Here is a 21,294-nt window from a genome sequence, read left to right on the forward strand (position 1 = left end):
TAAGATGCACTTTGCCTTCCAAGGGACCAAGCTTGGTCTTTGAGACCTCTGACAAGTAGAGATGCTCTGGCTATTGAGAGAAGCTGCCCCACAACAAAGATGCTAGGTGAGCCACGTTCTTACCCTTCCTAAGGGACTTTCCCGTTTCTTAACCCTAAGAAAGCAGTAGGACAGACGACTCAGTACTGCTGAAGGAAAGGAGAGAGGGAGGAGTGACAGGGGACACCTTCAGTGTGATGCTCCTCTCCCAGGAGTTATCAGACAGCCACCTTCATGTACTTGATTATTTTCCACAGGGCTCCCGTGTCACCTCAATTCTTAGATCACTCTAGATCTTTCTCCGGCTTCACCAGAAAAAACGGCGGACAGATTGCAGACCATTTGTAAATAGCACTGAATGTTTCAACTTTTAGCATTTAATTTTCTACTGTATTACACTGAAAATAGAATGATATAAAAGTAAGTCTCCTTAGAAAATAGACAAGGTTTTAAGAAGGAAACTAAGAGTTTAAATGTTATAATTGTGGGGGAAAATCCTCTTTAAAACCAAAATACTTGCCTAAATTTCATAATATGTCTGTAGAAAGCTTTACTAACCACTTAATCCTCAGACACACAAAGAAAAAGGAAACAAAACATTAGACTCCCGAGAATCATTTCTTTTCCTTTGTCAGCACTGAGAGCATCTGGGCAAAAAAGCTCATTACTAGATTTCCATAATTAAGCTGTATCAAAAATATAATAAAACTGGACATTTTCAATAAAGGAAGCTCCTGCTGCCTCTTCCAAGCACACACACTAGAAACACAGTAATAGGCAAACATAGGAAAATAAAAATCTGCGTAGATGCAACACAATCTGTAAAAATCACCAGAAAGTGAATACAACCAGCTAATAAAAGCAACAGCACAGTGCTTGGAAAGCTTTCTAATATCATGAATATCATATGGTTCTCAAGAATACCAGTCGCTGGCACAAACTGTGAAAATAAATTATTTATGGCTCAAGAAAAGGTAAAATAGTCTCAGAAGATTTCCCATGAATAAAAGATGAAATACTGGGGACTTCCCTGGTGGCGCAGTGGTTAAGAATCCGCCTGCAATGCAGGGGACATGGGTTCGAGCCCTGGTCCGGGAAGATCCCACATGTTGCGAAGCAACTAAGCCTATTCACCACAACTACTGAGCCTGCACTCTAGAGCCCGCGAGTCACAACTACTGAGCCTCTGTGCCACAACTACTGAGCCTCCATGCCACAACTACTGAAGCCCACGTGCCACAACTACTGAGCCTGCACTCTATAGGGTCCACGTGCCACAACTACTGAGCCCGCAAGCCACAACTGCCGAGCCCGCGCGCCTAGAGCCTGTGCTCCAAAACAAGAGAAGCCACCGCAATGAGAAGCCCGCGCACCACAACTAAGAGTAGCCCCTGCTCTCTGCAACTAGAGTAAGCCTGTGCGCAGCAACGAAGAGCCAACATAGCAAAAAATAAATAAATAAATTTATTTATTTATTAAAAAAAAAAGATGAAATATTGGAACTCATATGGTCTATAGAACAAGTGTTTGCAAAATATCAATAGTTTCCTTCTAAGTCAAGACCAGTATAGCATTTTCAATTAAGAGATCCAAAAAATTCATAGGTTTCTAAATAAAGTATTTTCATTGAGCATCAATTAGATGAAAAAAAAATTTTAATTAAAAAGCAGAAGCCACACTTCAAGCAATAACAGACTTGGTTTGGCCATGCATGAATATATGTCTCACCCGCCAAGGACCTAGTGGTCATTCTGAATTCTTTAAAATACTGGCCTTGCACTTCAGTACAGATTTGTCTTTCTTTTTTTAACTTTTCCTTGTACTTTGAATTCATGGAATATTACAGAAGAAAGCATATTTTAAACCCGCTTTAAGTCTCCAAATTTCAAGGAAATCATGGTTTTTGGTGAGTAGCAATAAAGCTGTGGGTATAAGTGTGCAACGCTATTTGTCCCCTAAGAAAGCCTCAGGTTTAAAATTGGGGTTTGCAGCCTCTTCTTCGGAGCAGTGTGAGGACCAGCACCAGCTGGTTTACCTCTTGGTTTAAAAAGAGCCTATTAGGAAGCTCCTAAGCTGAACCACAGGGAACTGTTCCCGTTAAATGAAGATTCCCGTTAAAATGAAGATGCTTCTGCTCCCGTTAAAATGAAGATGAACTTCCAACCTGTCAGGCCAGAAGTGTTCTGTTCTGTACCTGAGCACATTTCCATGATCTTCTTCAGAGGTCCGCAGGTGTACATTAGTCCAACAAGGATCCCGGCCAGATGCCCGGCGAAGGAAGTCCTAGGGGAGAAGGAAAGCCTTCGTGAGTGTCTGCTCTGCTGCGGACTAGCAACCACCTTCTCATCAGCCCAGGGCGCGTCAATTAGTCACAGTCTGCAGGCTCTCTTCCACATCACGTGTTTCACACTGAGCAGCATTTAACTTAGTCCCAAGAACAACATTTCCTATCTTACCAAAAAAAAGTACAATGAATAACAACAATGACATGTTTAAAAGGCAATATCCCTCCTTGACCGAGAAAAGTGGGCTGGCTCCTTCGGAGTAGCAGAGGCATTTTGTTAAGACAACCCATTACACTTCTTCCAGTTTTTTCTCTGTAGCTCTTATCACAAAACATAAACGAAACACATTTTCTCTGAATTAAATCTTGAATTAGCTAGCCACTGTGAGGGATGGGAGCTATCTGTGTTCACCACAGAGCAGACCGCTACGTTTTTACGCACCCCTGACTAGTGAGGCGGAGAGCAAGAGAAACTCGGCAGAAGAGATGTCCACACTGGGCCCCCCCAGCCCCGCTACAAATATGCATCTTTCAGTCGCTCAGCCAAGAAAACCCAAAAATGTAAACTTCAAGCTTGAAAGATGAGATAGAGCATTAAATTGGTTCCACTCTTCTTAAAATAGCATCTAAGATTGGCAATCATTTCTAAATATAAATACAAGGCAAGCCTCAGCTAAGTATATGCTGAATGAGTAAAAGAGTAAATGAAAGAAGATCACCCAACGGGGCTCTCTGCCACCCCCCAGCTCTTCCTCTCAATGCAGCCCATACCCTGCCATCAGTTACTCTCCCAGAACTGAGGTGAGGTCATGTATGTCACTGCCATGCTGTGGGGATCGCCGTCTTCTCCGTTGACAGGACGCTCTAGCCTGCAGTCAAGGCCTCCCAACGCCTGGCCCTGCCCACCTCCTCCTTCCACCCTCACCTGCTAAACCCATCCCCACAGACCCCCCCCCCCAAGTGCTCACAGGTGACCACAAGGCTAGGAGGAACAGCGCGCCTCTCATAAAGAGTCACGTCCCAGTGGAAGAGTTGCTCTTTCCTTCTGCTGCCTGGCAACTGAAAGTTACCAAGGAGCTGGATGTGAACTCCAAGGGAACAGTGACTTCTGTGGTTTTCATGTATGTATGTCATACACCTAGGACTGTGCCTGGCACAGGACAGACACTCAAATATGTGTTGAATGCATGATTCCAGTGACCCAGGATGGTTTAACCAAGAGCACCAGGAGGCAAGTTAAAACCGCTGCATCTTCAATCTCAGAGCGCTGGCTGTGCCATGGCAGTGACCGAACCGTGGCGCTGACGTTGTCACCCACGCAAAACCTAGAATCAAATCCAATACACCTTGTGACCACGGCCACAGAGGACAGGGTAAAGAGGCCCTAAATGCCACAAGCAAGGCAGCCACAAGTGACTGTCATTAGCTCAGAGCCAGGGAAAGACTTGCTGGTTCTCAGGAAAGGAACAGGCAAGGGAACACTTCAGAGAAAAAGACTAAAGGAAGCTTTCTGTAGACAGGATGGCACTGCCTCTTTTTCCCAACAGCCAAGTCGATCACACTATTGCCCAAACAAGGTCCTGCGTACGTCTACACACACCGAAAGTCTCACACACACACACACACACACACACACACACACACACACAATTATCCCTCAGGACAGCTATTATTTTCATCAAATATATCTACCTCACAGTATGTTTAACCTGATAATAAAAACATGGGATCAGATACTCAGTTTTCCCATTTTCAGGGAAGAATAGTATCAACTGCGCTTTCCTTTAGCTTTTCCAAAAAAATCCAAAATTGTACTTATTTTATTCTATTTTTAGGCTAAATACACTCTCCAACTAGTTCTAGGAATGGCAAAGAAAGTGGTAGTTTGAGGGAAACAAAGAAGAGGCCAGAATCAGTTTTTTAAAAACAGTAACCTCAATTTAACTGAAAAGAATAAAATACATCAATATTTTTGAAACTTATTAAGCCAATCTTTATGGTGAATCATATAGATATAAGATGACAAGGAAGAAAAGTTTCAATTTTAAATCCCAACCTATTAAACAATCAACCTTGAATCTCATTTACAAGTTAGAGTCTAATATAGTTAAATGAATTTTTTCTCTCTCTAAATGGGTTTGTAGAAGTCTGAGTTATAACCTAATTGCAAATAACTAGGAAAGGGAGGCTGGCAGACCAGAGACCACACAGCATTACCTGCCAACATTCAGCATTTTCCACAAAAGTCCCAACTCGACACTCCTGCTGTCCTTATCATTTTCTTCAAGTTCTACACTAGTGTGCTTCTTTTAAAATAAAAAACAAGAAGAGGTAATGAGCTTATGCAGTCAAAACTGAGAACCTCTCAACATTACACACAGAAAGGGGAGGATACCGTCAATGAAAAAGGAATCACATGCTTGTTTCAAGACGTATGTTAACTTGCTCCATGCCGTAGGTAACCATGTGACCAACTACCTCTCTTGGCCCTCTAAGAGATACCCATGTCCTGAGAGAGGAAACAGACCTGCAGACAGGAAATGGAGCTGGGAACCACCTTCTCCCCAGCAGGATGGGGCACCCCAGTCCTAGGATTAGGGTGCTTTATCCCCACCCCCAGGGGGTGCTGGGAGGCCACAAGGAGGCCCTGGGCTTCGGGGGAAGAAGACACATCTGGGTGCTGATCAGTGGCTGGGAACTACCTTCAAATGTAACAGCTTTAGAAACAGACTGTGTTATTATGATCATAATTATACATGCTAAACACGTTTCAACATTTGTGGTGTCTGAGCATGCCCGTGGCTCCACAGAAGCCCTCCTGGAAGGCGTGCACTCTCCTCTGTTCTTAGTTATACCTTCAGGCTGACACCCCAAGGGGCAGGCTGGGAAAACCCTGCTCTTAGGAACAGCTTATTCTTGACCTAAGCAGGTCTTAGGCTGGGACTGAGGATTTGGTGATGACCTGCCTCCTCACATCGTAAGTTAAGGTAATTCCTCAGGAACAGAACCACCATATTCAATGCTACATCCATGATCACACCTGGTACAGTAAATGGCCTGACACTAACACTCAGTAAACAACTACTGAATGAGAGGAGAAGTGGAATTAAAATAACACATAAAATGCACATATCTAATGTACATTACAACTGTATTCTAAAAACACAAGTCACACCGGTCACCAGTTAATAGCTGTTTTTGTACCAAATTTCACTGGGAGAGCTAATGATTGAACACAACACCTCCTCCCCTCCCTCCCCTGTGCACACTTGGACAAGGTATTACACAAAACATGTGCTCAATTAACATAACAACAGCACTAAGCCTATTATTATAGCTTAAAATCCATCACTGAGAAGCTTCACTTCTTCTGATAGCTCAATAGTGACTCTCTTGAGAAAATCATAGCAGCTATAATCAAACACTGACTGTGATGGTGCGAAGAGGTCACAAGAGCCAGATACACTGTTGCTGTGTGTGGTTACTCAGGTCGTACACTGCACACACTACTGTGAGAAGGCACATCATCTGTCCAGGGTCTCAAGAGTTCCACAAAGTAACTGACAGATCCAGCAATCAAATTCATATCATTCTATCTCAACGTCAGAGCAAGTTAAGTACTGATGTAATTTCATCTTAATAGGGGACAATACCATAATCCATTAGTTCTTAAACTTGTCCAGGTTCTAAACCCCTTTAAATATCTGATAAAAGCCATGAATCCTGTCTGCAGAAAGACTACACATACACAAAATATGTCATTTATAATTTTAAGAAGTTCATAGATGGCTTGCATCCTATCCATGGACCTCTCACTAAAAATCCTTGCCTAAAAGCAATTCATCACAAACAGAAGAATTTCGGACATCAGCACCAAGTCTAAGCAGTTATATACTCAATTGGAAAAACATTTTGTTTATACTCAAATCCTAACACAGAGGCAGCCATTTACTTAGATTACTTAAGTTTATGAACATGTCCAATTTCTTTATTGGCCCATTGCTCTCTAATGGTGGAACCTACATCTGGGTTCAATTTATTTCTTTCTAAAATCCAACTTTCAGTAATTCTTTCAGTTAAAGTCTGAGACTAAAAAATTCTGCTAGCCTTTGTATGTTCGAGAAGGTCCTTATTTCTGCATCCTGTTCTGTTGACAGGTGTAGTGACCTACTACTGCTGCTATGAAATGCACTGTCAATTGGACAGTCATTCTTCTGCAGGTAACGTCTTTTCTCTCAGCCTTTGAGATTTTCCCTTTGTGTTGGATTTACTATCATTATAGAACAATCATTCCAGGTGTAGATTTGTTTAATTTACCCTCCTTGAGATTTGCTGTGTTTTTTCAATCAGAGGTCTCATGTCTTTCTGGAATTCTGAAAAATCTTCAGCCATTGTTTTTTGTCCTATGGACCTCTAGATATACAGCACTTGTGTATTTCCTGACTCAGAGTGGGAGCTCATGTTTATAGAAAAAACTATAAAAAAATAAAGAAAAAAGAAAAAAAGATGAAAAGCAAATATCAAATCAGTGTTGCTACATATTACTTATAAGGGACAGTGACGGTGGAAAGATAATTTGGGAGCAAAAGTAAGATTAAGATACTCTTGTGGATTACATGTCAGTTATATCTCAATAAAGCTGAAAAAAAGATATTACTGTGGACTTTAGTTACTCAAACTATATGCGGATATTATTAACACCAGCACACAGTGTTCTTTCCTATGATGCCAGCATTGGCCGATCCTCACTCCTTAAACAGGCTACTTGTAAGGCTGAGCTACCTTACGTGCTTATGCAAATGTTCCTGCTGTCATGTGCACTGCTGAAGACTCAAAAACTAAAGCTATGAGTGAAATCTGGGATAAGCTATACAGGTCTTCTGTTAAATGGCAACTTCTTCCCACAGATGAAGAGGCTGCCCTCTCAGGCACAGCTCAGAAAGCAGAAAATGAATTACTCTATGACATAATCTCCCGTGTATGCAGAGCAAATGACCTCATTAAGGGCGTAACTTGATGGAGACACAGCGTTGGACAAGGTAAGATAATAAGGCAAGGTAAAAGGCAATCAGCTAGAAGTGGCCTCTTGTACTGTACGTTCCAGAATTTCCTCCTGTAAAAGCAGTTACTATTACCAGATAGGGACTGAGCTGATCAGAAGCTCTGGGGTTTGGGGATCTTAATAAAAGGTCCCAGACTGGCATTAGAGCAACAAGATGTAGCAAGAATTTTTTCAGGTTTAATGAATGCCACTACAAAAAATCTTGATCGTATTGCTTCTTCCCAAGATAAACTATTCTTAAGCCATCTGTTTCTATCTGTGATGCTGTCTTCAGCCACACCAGCCTGTGTCTTTGGCAATGGCAATCTGGGAGAGACTGGGTCTGTATGTCCTCTTTGTTTCTCTTACCATACCTCCCTCATTCCGCCCCCGTCCCGCCCCACCCAGCCACCTTTGGCTTCAGAAGTAAAAACTAGTCACCTGCCAATATTACATCCTCGCAAAGGCAATGCAACCTCTACTACTCTTGCTGGTTTAATAAACATGGCTCCAACCTCAGACATAGGGTTGGGAGCTGACTGCTGACATTTACTTCAGTCCCGGACAAACATGACCTGGACAAAAACAAGCATTACAAAGGTGGGAGAAGCCTCTTTTACAAAAGAGCTTCCAATATAATAGACGACGCCCAGCAATTCCTTGGCTCTCAAGCCCATGTCTCTCAGCCGGGCAGGAAGAGAATTCCATGAGCTGGTTCAAGGAAGTAGCATTCATTCATTCATTCATCCATCCACCAAATATTCACCGACTGACTACTACTTAAATAAGACAAACACAGTCACTGCCTCACAGATTTTACAATTTGCGGGGGTAACAGACACAGACAGACAGACACACAATAACTGCAAATTGTGGGAAATGTAGGAAAGTGAGTCTCCTTTCCCTAGAGTGGTCTGGGATGGCTCTGTAAGTGGCATTTAAAGTGACACCCACAGGATTTGGAGCTGCCAGGTCACAAGGTGAGGATGGCTGCTTCTGGCAGGGAAAAGCACATATGGAAGAGCTGCGAGGCAGGGAAGAACTTGGTGTTTTAAAAGCACTGAGCGGCTATCAGGTGGCTGAGCACAGTGAGGACAGTGAGCACAGTAAGGACATGGGGTACAGCATGCGAAGAATTTAGAAAAACAGGTGAAAGTCAGGTCCTATAGGCCTTATGTGCCATGCGGAGGAATTTGGGTGGCTTGATAAGTACATTGGGAGGCCACTGGAGAAGCTTAAACAGGAGAATTCTTAAGAGTGATCTATCCTGTCTGCTGAGAGAACAGACTCTAGAGAGGCAAGAATGGCCAGTGTAAGCAGATCAGGAAGGAGGCCGATGTAGCTCAGGTGAGAAACGGTGGCAGCTTGGGAGAGGCTGGCAGCAGTAAGAGTGGGCAGCAGTGAATGGCTTGGGGTCTGTTTTGGTGGCGGAGATAAAAGGACTTGTTGATGGATTCAGTGTCGGGGGTGAGGGAAAGGGAGAAAGCTAGGCTTTTGGCTTGTGCAAGGAGATGCACGAGGGAACCACTTGCTGAGATGGGGAAGATGGGAGAAAAGGGGCAGGGTGCGGGGAGAGCCCAAGTGCTCAGTTTTGTTGTTTACCCCGAGATGCCTGCAGGACAATCAAATGGCAATATCTAGGGGAGTGTTCAGTAGGTAGCTAGATACCAAGTTGGAAACTGAGAGGAAGAATGATTCAAAATATTGCTCACATATTTCATTTTATTTGACTCCTAGACCATTTGTATACAATAGGACCATGATATTATATCTTTAAGTATATGACATATAATGCATTATACACATGCAATTATATGTATAATATCTAAAAACAAGATTTAAAAGAAATACATAAAAACAGCAACAGATAATATGGGGAAAATACATCCCCCCCCTTTTTTTTTTCTTTGCGGTACACGGGCCTCTCACTTGTGCTCAGCGGCCATGGCTCACGGGCCCAGCCGCTCCACGGCATGTGGGATCTTCCCGGACCGGGGCATGAACCCATGTCTCCTGCATCGGCAGGCGGACTCTCAACCACTGCACCACCAGGGAAGCCTGTCATCCCCCCTTTTTTAGTTCCAAATTTCTTATAATAGTGTTTTAGTGATTTCATTATTTTTTTTTTTTTGAAATATAAAGGGAACAGTAACTGAGCAAGGCTCCCATTTGAAAAACAATATTTCTCTCATCGTTGTGGCGGATAAATCTAAACATTTTCGTTGCTGTTGGGGTAAATCGTCAAGAAAGCTTTCCCCCATGTGGCACATGCTAGGGCTTTTAAAATGAACTCCAGATGAAAATCATGATCACTAGCTTTGTGGTATTAATAAGTTTCTTTAGGAACTGTGTTGTTATTCTAATCTCCTTCAAAGCAAAATGAGAAGTTGTGCCCAATTAAATGAAAGAAACAAGTGAAATTACATGCAAAATAAAGGAATAACCCAGTACACTTAATTGGAGGACAGATGTTAAAGAGTCAGTGTAATTCCGTACGTGAGGCCGGTGTTCTCCTCCTAGACACCTCCTAGAGTCCCCTTTCCTGTATCTTCCATATCACTGCTGAGTAGATTCCAATTGCCCAAAATCTCTCCATCTGCTCTGCACTGCCCCCCGCCCAGTCCTGCCCCACCCCAAGCTTGAGCCATTTGCAAAAGCCATGCTTCCACTCTTCTCAACTTTGTATGCACCATTCCCTTTGCCCAGCTAAGCCCTAGCAAAACAGCCTTCCTGGTCTGCCTTCCCTCAGGACAAGGCAGGGGCTGCTTCTGGGCTCCTGCAGTATAGTCTGAGTTCCTCTAGCATTTAAGGACCTTCCCTGTCTGCTGACTTTTCTGCCGTTGCCCTGCTGCTTAAGCTACTGGCTACCAACCCTATCACACCCAATGCCCCCTTAAACCCAAATATTCTTTAATGCTCTTTCTATTTTCTTGTAATGGAATTTATAAATAACTTACCTACACGCATACTTTTAAAAACACAGACACAACAAACACGTGCAATCTCAACTCAACACAATGCCCCAGTTGTAAAAATTAAGAAAGAAAAATTTAATTCACATAGTAAAATACTATGAATTATAAACGTTGAGGCAGAACACCACCAGAAGACATATAAAGTCATCCTTTGCTTGCCCCTCTATGTACGGAATCTGCACGAAGGTGAGGTTAAAAAATGCAGGGAGGTACAGATGGGCTTTCTGTGACTCAAACACCACAGGCAGGGTTCCACTGGTCACGTGATCTTACGTGAGGGTAACTAACTTTTGACTCCAAATCAAGCAAAGTATAATACAATTTTCCCTTCAGTTACATTTACAATTCAATTTACAATTTTCCTGGAAAAGTCACTGTATATTAAATCTATGCCAAAGAAAAAAAGTCTTTGTGTTTATATGAAAAACACAATCAGGTTTGAGGCTCGGATAATCACGAACAGGTTTTTTACCTACAGAAAAGTCCTTTCAACAGACTGGGGTGTGGGGTGTGCAGGACATTGTTGTGGAAGGGGACGGTCCTGCGTGCTGCAGGGCAGCCGGTACCTCTGGTCCTCACACACCAAATGCCAGTAGCACCTCCACTAATCATCATGACACCTACACACAGTCCTGTAAATGTCCAAGATCCTTCCTGGGGACCAAGTGACCTATCCCAGTGGAAAACCACTAGCTTAGCACACAGCAAATGCTTATTAAATGTTTGTGGAATTGATGACCTTTAATCATTAGGCCTCAAAAATATTTCTTTTCGAAGTACATCTCATGTGACCACATCATGCACAAATTCCAAGGATTCCAAGTAAATTTACAACATATTGAACTGATACGCAAGAAAACTTCCCACCACAACTGACACGCACGTGGGGAGCGAGACTGTTTGGAAGAGGCCGTGATCACTTCCACGCTGCGCTGTGGCAGAATAAATGCAGCTTGGCACATGAAACCACTCTGCCATCTGCTATTACTACAGACGAAAATATTTCTGGATACCACATGAATGATTATGTGCACATCACCTCCAGAAAGTAAATGTAAAATGAAAGAGAAGTTGGATTGTTTATAGCCTGATTTTAACATATGCTACTGTTATGACACAAATTGGCCTTTTGGAGGTATTTTCAGAAGCCGTGTCATAACTGGAAATCCTATGGCCCTATGGTAGCTGGGCTCTTTGAGGTTGCAGGAAGAGACTGGCTTAGGTGACCCTGATTAATGCGAGTTCATCATGGGGTACACAAGGAAGAGAGGACGGCAAGGAACAGTCTCGACTGTGAACTGTGGCAGTAACTACGACACTGTGCTTGTACACCAGGACACAAATGCACAGGAAGCCCTTGCCAGGTGGTGATCTTAATCCACTGGCTCTCAATCCTGGCTACAAAACAGAATCTCTTAAAGAGATTCTCAAAGTTACAGCCCCCTGGACTCCACTCCCAGAAATTCTGCAGAATTGCTCTCGAGTGGGACCCTGACACTGTTGGGTTTGTTGGGTTACTTTTTGATTATGTTGTTTTTAATTTAATTTTAATTTTGATTATGTTGTTTTAATAACAACAATTTATGTTGTTTTTAATGTGTTGAGGTTGAGGACCATTGATCTTAAGCCAAAATTCAAATTCTAATGAGATTTCGGCTGGCATAGTAGGCCAATAAGAAAAACATTTTGAGTATTGGCAAGACTCTTCACCCTACAAAGTACCCCACAGAAGTGACATCTGTTTCCCTCCTTGGGAAGTTGGTCTTAATATATTCCGAAATGCTAAAAGAGAAGTAGGTATAGCTTTGAAAATACATGCAAGGAAACATATGAACTTACTTCAAAAGATTTACAAGTTCTTTGTTCTTATAAAAACATGATAATTTAGCTAATGTACCCACATATTCAAGACAGTCATATACACACAGTCAAAGATGAAGACAGTAAAGAGCTAAGGTAACCCCTCAATCCCTAAATCCAACAGAAAGACTGGGAAACAAAACGGGATCATAAAGCTAGCCTATAATTTCAGAAAAGGTAAATACTACTTGTGGTTAAATCTGGTCTGAATCAAAATTCTAACTATGAATGCCCCACCTATTACATGACTCAAGAGACCTGGGCATGCCATGCATATCACATACTGCTCCTGTAGCAGCTTTACTGGTATGCCTGTAAGGCACAGTTAATGTTGAACAAGAGCACAGAACCACCACCTGCAAAGTTCTGAAAACAGCCCATATTTGTTTATGCAAGACAACATGCTAGGCTGAACATCTATAGACAAAGTAACCCAGTGAAGCCATGAGACCCATGTGGGCTCATCTGAGGAACACTGTCACAGTTAAAGATACACAGTTCCACCTCTGATGGAGGCCCAAGCAGGGCAGGTGTTCCCTCATCTCCCTTCCTGTCAGCTAGAGCACAACTGTGGGACTGACACTTGGCCAATGAGATACACCTCATTCCTAATCTTGAGAATATGGCGATGAGAGTCCAAGGAAGCAGTGGCAATGGCACAAGTGTCCATCCAGTTCTCACAGGTTTTTTTCCAGCCCAAAACTTCAGAATTCTCAACAATTCTAGAAGCTGCTTGGTATCCTTCCAATAAGTCTTTTGTGGTTAAATATGCCAGAGTTAATTTCTGTTTTCAGTCAAGAATCCTGACTGGTAAGGAACAGGTACATATATGGATGCTGAGGAGATATGTGGCTCTATCTTCTCCAGAATTGCTGGCCTTACGCTGATGTAAGACAGGAGCTGTTGGTCAACTCCGTCAGCATGTGGAGAGAGCTTTCCTGAGAATGAAGCTGTGGTGTACAAATTCTAAGATGGTCCTGGTGATACCTGATTCCTGGTATTCTTGCCCTTCATAAATCCTTTCTCCCTGAGCATGGATGGGACTACAACTTGCTTCTAACCAACAGAACAGAGCATGCCACTTCCATGATTATGTTACATAGGACTGTAATTTCTGCCTTGCTAGCAGACTCTTCCTTGCTGGCTTTGATGAAGGAAGCTGCCCTATGGAGAGATTCAAGTGTCAAGGAACTGAGACTCTGGCTGACAGCAGACAGCAAGGCTCTCAGTCCAACAACCCACAAGGAACTGAGTTCTTTCAAAATCTACATAAGCTTGGAAGCAGATCCTTCCTCAGTCAAGCCTTCAGATGAGACCTCAGTGCTGACACCTCTGTTGCAGTCTCGCGAGAAAACCTGGAGCAAAAGACCCAGATAAGCCATGCCCAGCCTCCTGACCCACACACACCATGAGATAATAAATGTGTGTTTGAAGCCACTATGTTTACTCTAACTTGTTACATGGCAATAGATAACTAACACAGAAGCCAACACAGGAAAAAACAAAAAACAGAGACAGAAGATAGAGATAGAATCCTGACAACATTGCTAGAGTTGAATCCCAGCACATCTGATGTCTCTGAAACCCTGAAAAGCACCACTGGAAATTTTAATTATGTAAGCCAACAGAGGTCCTTTTCTTTGATCAAGTTAGTTTGAGCTGGGTTTCTTTAAACTGTAACTAAAAGAACCTCAATTAAAGTGTCCAAAGATGACAGAGGCAATGTAGAACCAACAGATCTCTAAGTCTCAGAGAGAATTCTGCTCTACACTATTTCAGTTCCCGTGTTGGCCAAGACTCCAGGTGGAATGGAGGGCTTGAATATTCTACTAAAACTGTCAGAAAGGATGTTACCACACTAAAGAAATATTAACCCAGATGTTCAAGTCACTATGAATTTCCAGAACCTACACCCTTGAACTAGATACAGCTCCATTCGCCACGTGTGGGAGAAATAAAAATAAAATTGCAAGGATTAAAAGAGAAGATACACATAAAAGTGTCTCATATAATGCCTAATACATTGTAGGTATTAAACAAAATTGTGAGTCAAAATCCACCCACCTCACTTTTTTAAACTGAAAAACACTATTTGTAATTACTCATTTACTATCTCTACTCGAGAGCTCTTTGAAATCCATAGATACTTTTATCCAGTAAGGTGTTATTCTCAGGGACTCTGATGTGCTCAGACTTGTGTGAGCTTCATCCACCCTTCTTCTCGTACCCACAGAAGACAGCTCAGGGGCAGTGAAGTGGTGGCAGCTCTTCCAAGGAGCCAGACACTGATTTCAGGACCTTCCTGTGTTGTATTTTTAGTCCTCCCAACAAATCCATGAGACGGGTACTGTTACTGGCCCCATTTAACTGATGAGGAACAGTAGAAGCGACACTCAATAAGTGTGTGTTGAAAGGAGAACTGAGTAATGGATCCATCCCCCAGTACCACTCACTGATGGATACATCTCTGCCTGCCTTTGCTCAGCTTCTGTGCGTCTAGAAGAGCATAAGTAGGATGTATAATCTGCCATGAGGAACATGAGAACAAGACTCCACATATACAACCAGGAGCCATATAACTGTTCACGTAACACAAGTCTAACAATATAATGGATCATGTTTTACCCACAAAACACTTCCAAAAAATGAATTAATCTACTCTGATTTCTAATTTGCACCTCTCAACAAACTTTTTCAAGAAACAATGTGTGCCTTTTTCAAATCTACTGAAAAATTTGTTTCACCAGGTGGTTTTAATCTTCTTTACTATTTTCTAAGAACTTCTGCCGCCTGTTCCCCATTCAATCTTTTTTTTTTTATTGTCGGTTCTGCGCTGAACCTTAAGAAAACTCAACTGAAACTGACATGCAAAAATCTATGAAATCCAGATCAAGCCATCATTAAAAACGAAGACCTCTGAGGAGGATCTTAGAATAATATGGACCACAGGAAGAACACCTCTCTCATTAGTTGGGCAGTCCACCTCTACCTGACAGGGAACAACAGCTCTCATGAGTCTTTTCAGACTGAATACAGCAGTGCTCCCTGGTCCATGATTTTGCATTCCAAGGTTTCAGTTACCCAAGGTCAACCGTGGTCCAAAAATGTCAAATGGAAAATTCCAGAAATAAACAATTCATAAGTTTTAAATTGTGTGCTGTTCTGAGTAGCATGATGAAACCTGTCACTGTCCTGCTCTGTCATGCCCGGGGTGTGAATCATCCCTTTGTCCAGCATGTATGCCTGTTAGACACTGAGTAGCCATCTGGGTTGTCAGATCGACTGTCACGCTATCACAGGGCTTGTGTTCAAATCACCCTTATTTTACTTAATAATGGCCCCAAAGCGCAAGGGTAGGGATGCTGGCAATTTGGATCTGCCAAAGGGAAGCCATAAAGTCCTTCCTTTAAGTGAAAAGGTGACAGTTCTCAACTTAATAAAGAGGAAAAACTGTACGATGAGGTTGCTAAAATCTACGATGAGAATGAATCTTCTGTCCATGAAATTGTGAAGAAGGAAAAAGAAATTTGTGCTAGTATTGCTGTCACACCTCAAACTGCAAAAGTTTGGCTGTCATAATGTATGATAAGCACTTAGTTAAGATGAAAAAGGTATTAAATTTGTACAATAAGATATTTTAAGAGAGAGACCACATTCACATAACTTTTATTACAGTATATTGTTATAATCGTTCTATCTTATTATTGCTGTTGTTCATTTTTTTCTGTACCTAATTTATAAATTAAGCTTTATTATAGGTATGTATGTAGAGGAAAAACATACATATAGGGTTCAGCACTATCCATGATTTCAGGCATCCGTTGGGGGTCTTGGAACGTATCCTCGGAGGAGAAGGGGGGCCTACGGTACTCAGAATGAGCCAATCCTGTATCATTTGAAACATCGTTGCAAACAATGTGCGTTAAATAGTATATGATCAGTATGCTCAAGACATTGATAGCAACCATATGTGGTGTACTCAGAGAGACACGGGAGTGGAATTTATGAATTTTAAATGAACTTTTACTGTTTCTTAGGGCAGATCTTTAAAATTACTGCTACAATGCAAAAAGCTTAAAGACAGGTGTTTTCAACCTTCCTGTGTCTAGCTATAACCCTCCAATCACTGTGGTTGTGACTTGAGCCATTTCTCAGTCCCTGCAAACACACCTTAAATCTTTTGCCATGAAAGCCATTTAGTGCCTAACTCTGAGATTCTCAGATTAGAGATCTGATAACTCCAGAACATGACTAAGACCGCTATTATTAGTGTAAAATACCTGAGGAAAACAAAACCAAATACGAACCATAATAATGACCATGATGAAGGAGAAAATTCTTCCACTTTCAGAAAAACCAAAATTCTTTATTGGCAGGAGGAAGAACTGTACAGAGGACCACACATGCCACTTAGCTTTTCCGCATAAACAAGTTTTCCTGGATAAGATCAGGAGAAATATGAGAGGAGCAATGAGTCAATGAGAAATGTGGCGGAGACTCATCATAACCTGTGATCCTTACTTTTTCACTCCCAATTAGACTCCTGAATTAAGGAGGAGACTTAATATTTCACAAGGTTATTTGGCCACCACCTATCCGGGTAGGCAAGCTCTTAGGAATCTCACACTTATTCAAAGTGAACTGTCTTCCACGTGGACTCTCCCCTCATCCCTCACTCAGCAGCACACAAGAGGGAAGAAAAGGGGAGGAGGCTGCCATGAGTCAGTGATCACGGCTCCTATTAGAAACCTACCATAAGTACACATGTGGTACCTGTGCTGAAACGACTTTAAGGCAATTCTCTAATGGGAAAATACAAAAAAACAAAGAAAAAGAGAAACATTAGTAACAGAGAATTTCCATCAACACCATACTGGTTATAAGTAAAAAGATGTATCGAATAGTGTTCATTTCTAATTCATAGACTCCACTAGTATATTCAGTACAAAAGAGCACTGCAAGTTTATAAGGCCATTTTTCTGCCGCCTGCATGGTACTGAATTATTTAAAACTCATTTGAAAAACACACACACCTGACAGCTTTTAAAATATCGTTTGACAACACCGTTTTCAACATCTATAAAAATATGTGCTAGAAAAGCAGATTCTGTATACTCTGTCTTTCATTAGCAAGTCCTGAAGTATTTTTACCCACTGGTGCATCACACTTCACAAAATCACTTCAGAGGAATAGGAAGTAATGTGAGCCTTTGTTCAGAGTTCAAGTTACTTGGTTTATATCATACAATGAATTTATATCACCCTCAAAGTAAAATTAACTGCTTCACCAAAATCTGCACAATGTCAGTTACACTGGGACATCTTCCCTCAAAAGTTACAGGATCTAAGCCCTCACAAACTGACTCAGTAAGATCTCATCAAATAAATTCTACAACTTTGGATGCAATACTGATGTTGGAATACACCTTAGAAACTCAAAGACATTGTAAGGATTATATATCAATATTGTTTGGATCATAAAATCTCTATGTTTTCTTTTAAAAAGAATTTTTGGGTTTAACAATATTAGTCCAAAACTTTAATAATAATAAAAAAGTGATCTCTTAAAACAGAAAAAAAAAAATTTTTAATAAATTTATTTATTTACTTTTGGCTGCATTGGGTCTTTGTTGCTGTGCGCGGGCTTTCTCTAGTTGCGGCGAGCGGGGGCTACTCTGCTGCGGGGCGCAAACTTCTCATTGCAGTGGCTTCTCTTCTTGCGGAGCACAGGCTCTAGGCATGCGGGCTTCAGTAGTTGTGGCGTGCGGGCTCAGTAGTTGTGGCTCGTGGGCTCTAGAGCGCAGTCTCAGTAGTTGTGGTGCACGGGCTTAGGTGCTCCGCGGCATGTGGGATCTTCCTGGACCAGGGATCGAACCCGTGTCCCTTGCATTGGCAGGCAGGTTCTTAACCACTGCACCACCAGGGAAGCCCCAGAAAAAATTTTTTTATGAAAATATACACCCTTTTAGAAGTTGATTTAGCTTCCTCCATACCTACTTACATCTGCTTTTTCATATCTACTGCTTCAAGTTTTCCTTCTAATTTTCTTAATTAAACCTGCCATAGACTTGTCCATTTGATTCGTCTTTTTAAAGATACGGCCCTCCAATTATCTATCATTTTTTCTTTTTAGTTTATTAAATTTTGCTTTTATCATTATCAATTTCTTCATCCTCTAATCTTGTATTTATTCCTTTTCTAGCTTAAGTTGAGGACTTCATTTATTTACTTTTAAAACTTCCTTGCTATATTATAAAAAGCACTTAAGAGTTTGACATGGAGTGCTCTCATTGTTCATTTCTAAAGGTTTTTTTTTAACTTTCCTCTTAATCATGGAGTTATTTAAATTTCCAAGTGATTATGAATGATTATTGGAATTTTTTTTTCCTTTTACTGATATTTAGTTTTTAAAGTCTTTATTATTACTTTGTGATCAGAGAATATGGCCTATAAAATCTCTATTTTTAGAGGTGATTGAAGCTGCCTTTGTAGCCTGGTACACAGTCCCTGTTTATCTTATTATCTCATGTAGGAATGTGTGGTCTCTGTGTAAGATGAGGCTGGGCCGACGGGCCCAGGCACTGCTGGGCACTGAGGGGCGCTTCAAGCATTCTAGCCCCCTTGCTGAGCTGCCTCTCAAGCCTCCTGAGTGTTGTTTTCTTTTTTGTCCATTTGAATTGACTTTGCCTTCTAACTCAGCACTCAGGTTTTGCATCTGACTTCTTTCCTCTCTAGACTTCTGAACTCGGGTCAGTAACTCAACAATTTACACTTTGCCTGTTATCTTTAGTTGGGCCAGCCACTCCAAACTGTCTTTATTCAACAAACATACACTTTTGAGTAACTGTGATAGGCCAAGCACTGTTTTAGACACTGGGAATACACAGCGAACAGAACAGACTATAGCTCTGCCCTCCTGGAACTTAGGAGGCACAGGTAAGTTAAGACTCATGAAAATATGCTACTGTTAATATTTTAATAACTCAATTTTTCCACTGTAAATAATGCATGCTCACCATAGAGGATCTGGCCAAAAAACGTTGAATAAAAACAATAAATAATTCCATAACGTTAACAAGTAATAATATGTTTATGTGCTTTTCTTAGTCCTTTTGGTGACTATTTTTACTTTGGAAAAAAACTGAAACCACATCATATGTAATATTTTGTATTCTACTTTCTACCCTTATCTTTTGTTTTGTGTTTTTGGCCTGCTGTGCTCAGCTTGCAGGATCTTAGTTCCTCGACCAGGGATTGAACTCAGGCCCACGGCAGTGAAAGCGTGGAGTCCTAACCACTGGACCGCCAGGGAACTCCCTCTATCCTTATCTTGATGATCTTCCAATTCCATTAAAATAATCTCTGAAAATAGCATTTTAATGGCTATATAATATTCTATTACAACATGATTTATTAAACCACTTACCTACTACTAGATATTTAAGTGGTTTCCAATTTTCCAACACTTCATGACAATAAATATACTCGCGTCAAAAAAATTTTTTTTGTATTTACAGTTATAATTTGGACAATTTCCTAGAAAGGTAATTACCAAACTAAAGGATATAAACTTTTTACAGCTCTTGATACAGATCATCAAATTACTTTTCAGAAAGTCTGTACCAAGATACAGTCCCATCAGAAGTTTATGTAAACTCCCATTTCACCAAACTCTTAACAACAGTAATAATTTTCTAATCTTGTTGGTTTAATAAGTAAAATAGCTTATTATGTTAATTTTCTGTATTTGGTCAACAATGGATTTTTATGTTTTACATTTATTAGTCACTGATTAATTTTTTTTTCTGTACATTGTCTATTGATGGACTTCTTTCTTGCAGTTATTACTGTTCATCGCAAAGATATGATCCTCTTTTTCCACATATATTTCTAACTTTTTTGCCTTTCGTTTTAATGCATAATGTATTTGGACCTGGAAAAAAAAGTGTTGCTTTTGACTTCATTTGAGGTTATATTCATTGTTTTTAGGTTTAGAAATTTCCTCCCAATTCAAGAACTGAAAAATTTCCCTCACACACTCCTAGACATTTTTCAGATGTTGTTTTTTAAATCTTCTAAACATAATCTATATGAAATTTGTTTTGGAGTACCGTGAGTTAAAGCTATAAGTTTAATTTCTTCCAAATGGTTAAACTATTCTTCAAGTACCATTTGCTAAATAACCCTTATTTTCCCCCACTGATTTATGATGTTATCTTTATTATGTTTGTGGCCTATTTTGCCCTAAAAAGACGTAGGGGAAAAAAAGTGTGTCTTAGAATCAAGGAACTATATAGTAATATAAATAATAGAAGAGATATGTTGCTAGAAATAAAACTTGTTATTTATTTGACCTGTGTGTTATAAATGACTACAAAATTAAAATGTTCTACTCTTGAATTCAGAGGGGAACAATGTTCATTTAAAGAGAGATAAATTAGAATCAAATTATTTCATCTCTCATATAAGCTAATGAGAAGCCAAGTTTAAATGGAAGGAGCATTCAAGTAGTCTACAGCCTCTTCTCAGCTGGTTATCACAGAATAATTGATGTACTAATGATTTCAATTCATAGCACCAACTGTCTTCATTTTGTACAATTTGAACCAAACCTGAATGTAAATGGAAAACAGTCCTCTTGACTATTTAACTCCCAAGACTTTTAACTAAAAAATCACTTAATACTGCAGAAGAGGAAGGGGGAAATTAACAAATATAAAGAACTTTCTATTTAAAAACATTCCTCCTTATACTGAAATGGGAAGAATTAAGAAAATACATCAGGAAGTTCCAGAGATGTGATTTATCATCTTATTAATTGAGAGTGAAAGTTGTAACATTTATCTCCAATAGTGTCTCCTGAAAAAAAAATTCCAAACAGACCAAAGTGCATATTCTAAATACTCCAAAGGGAAATAAATGTGCTTCACAGGGTTCTTTTTTTTCATTAAAAAAGATATTAGTAAAAAAAAAAGTCAACTCAAAATAATTGCTACAATCGGTAATTAACTTCTCAGATTAAAAAACACCCTTTTTCCTGTAACACACATTATACAGAGCTCTTTAATTTAATAAGATGTACTTATTGATATCAC

At 40.5% G+C, this 21,294-nt stretch overlaps 1 protein-coding gene across 6 annotated transcripts in view; it reads right to left on the bottom strand.

The window, feature by feature from the left end:
- The window catches only part of RHBDD1 (rhomboid domain containing 1), a 115,133-nt gene that overhangs the window by 61,073 nt on the left and 32,766 nt on the right, over positions 1-21,294 (bottom strand). For all 6 annotated transcript variants that reach the window (XM_082658182.1, XM_082658177.1, XM_082658179.1 and 3 more), the window contains one exon: positions 2,234-2,322. In XM_082658182.1, coding sequence (XP_082514308.1) covers positions 2,234-2,322 — 89 coding nt within the window. The remainder of the gene's footprint in view (positions 1-2,233; positions 2,323-21,294) is intronic.

Source organism: Grampus griseus (genome assembly GCF_964374135.1).
Source record: "Grampus griseus genome assembly, chromosome: 7".
Classification (NCBI taxonomy): Eukaryota; Metazoa; Chordata; class Mammalia; order Artiodactyla; family Delphinidae; genus Grampus; species Grampus griseus.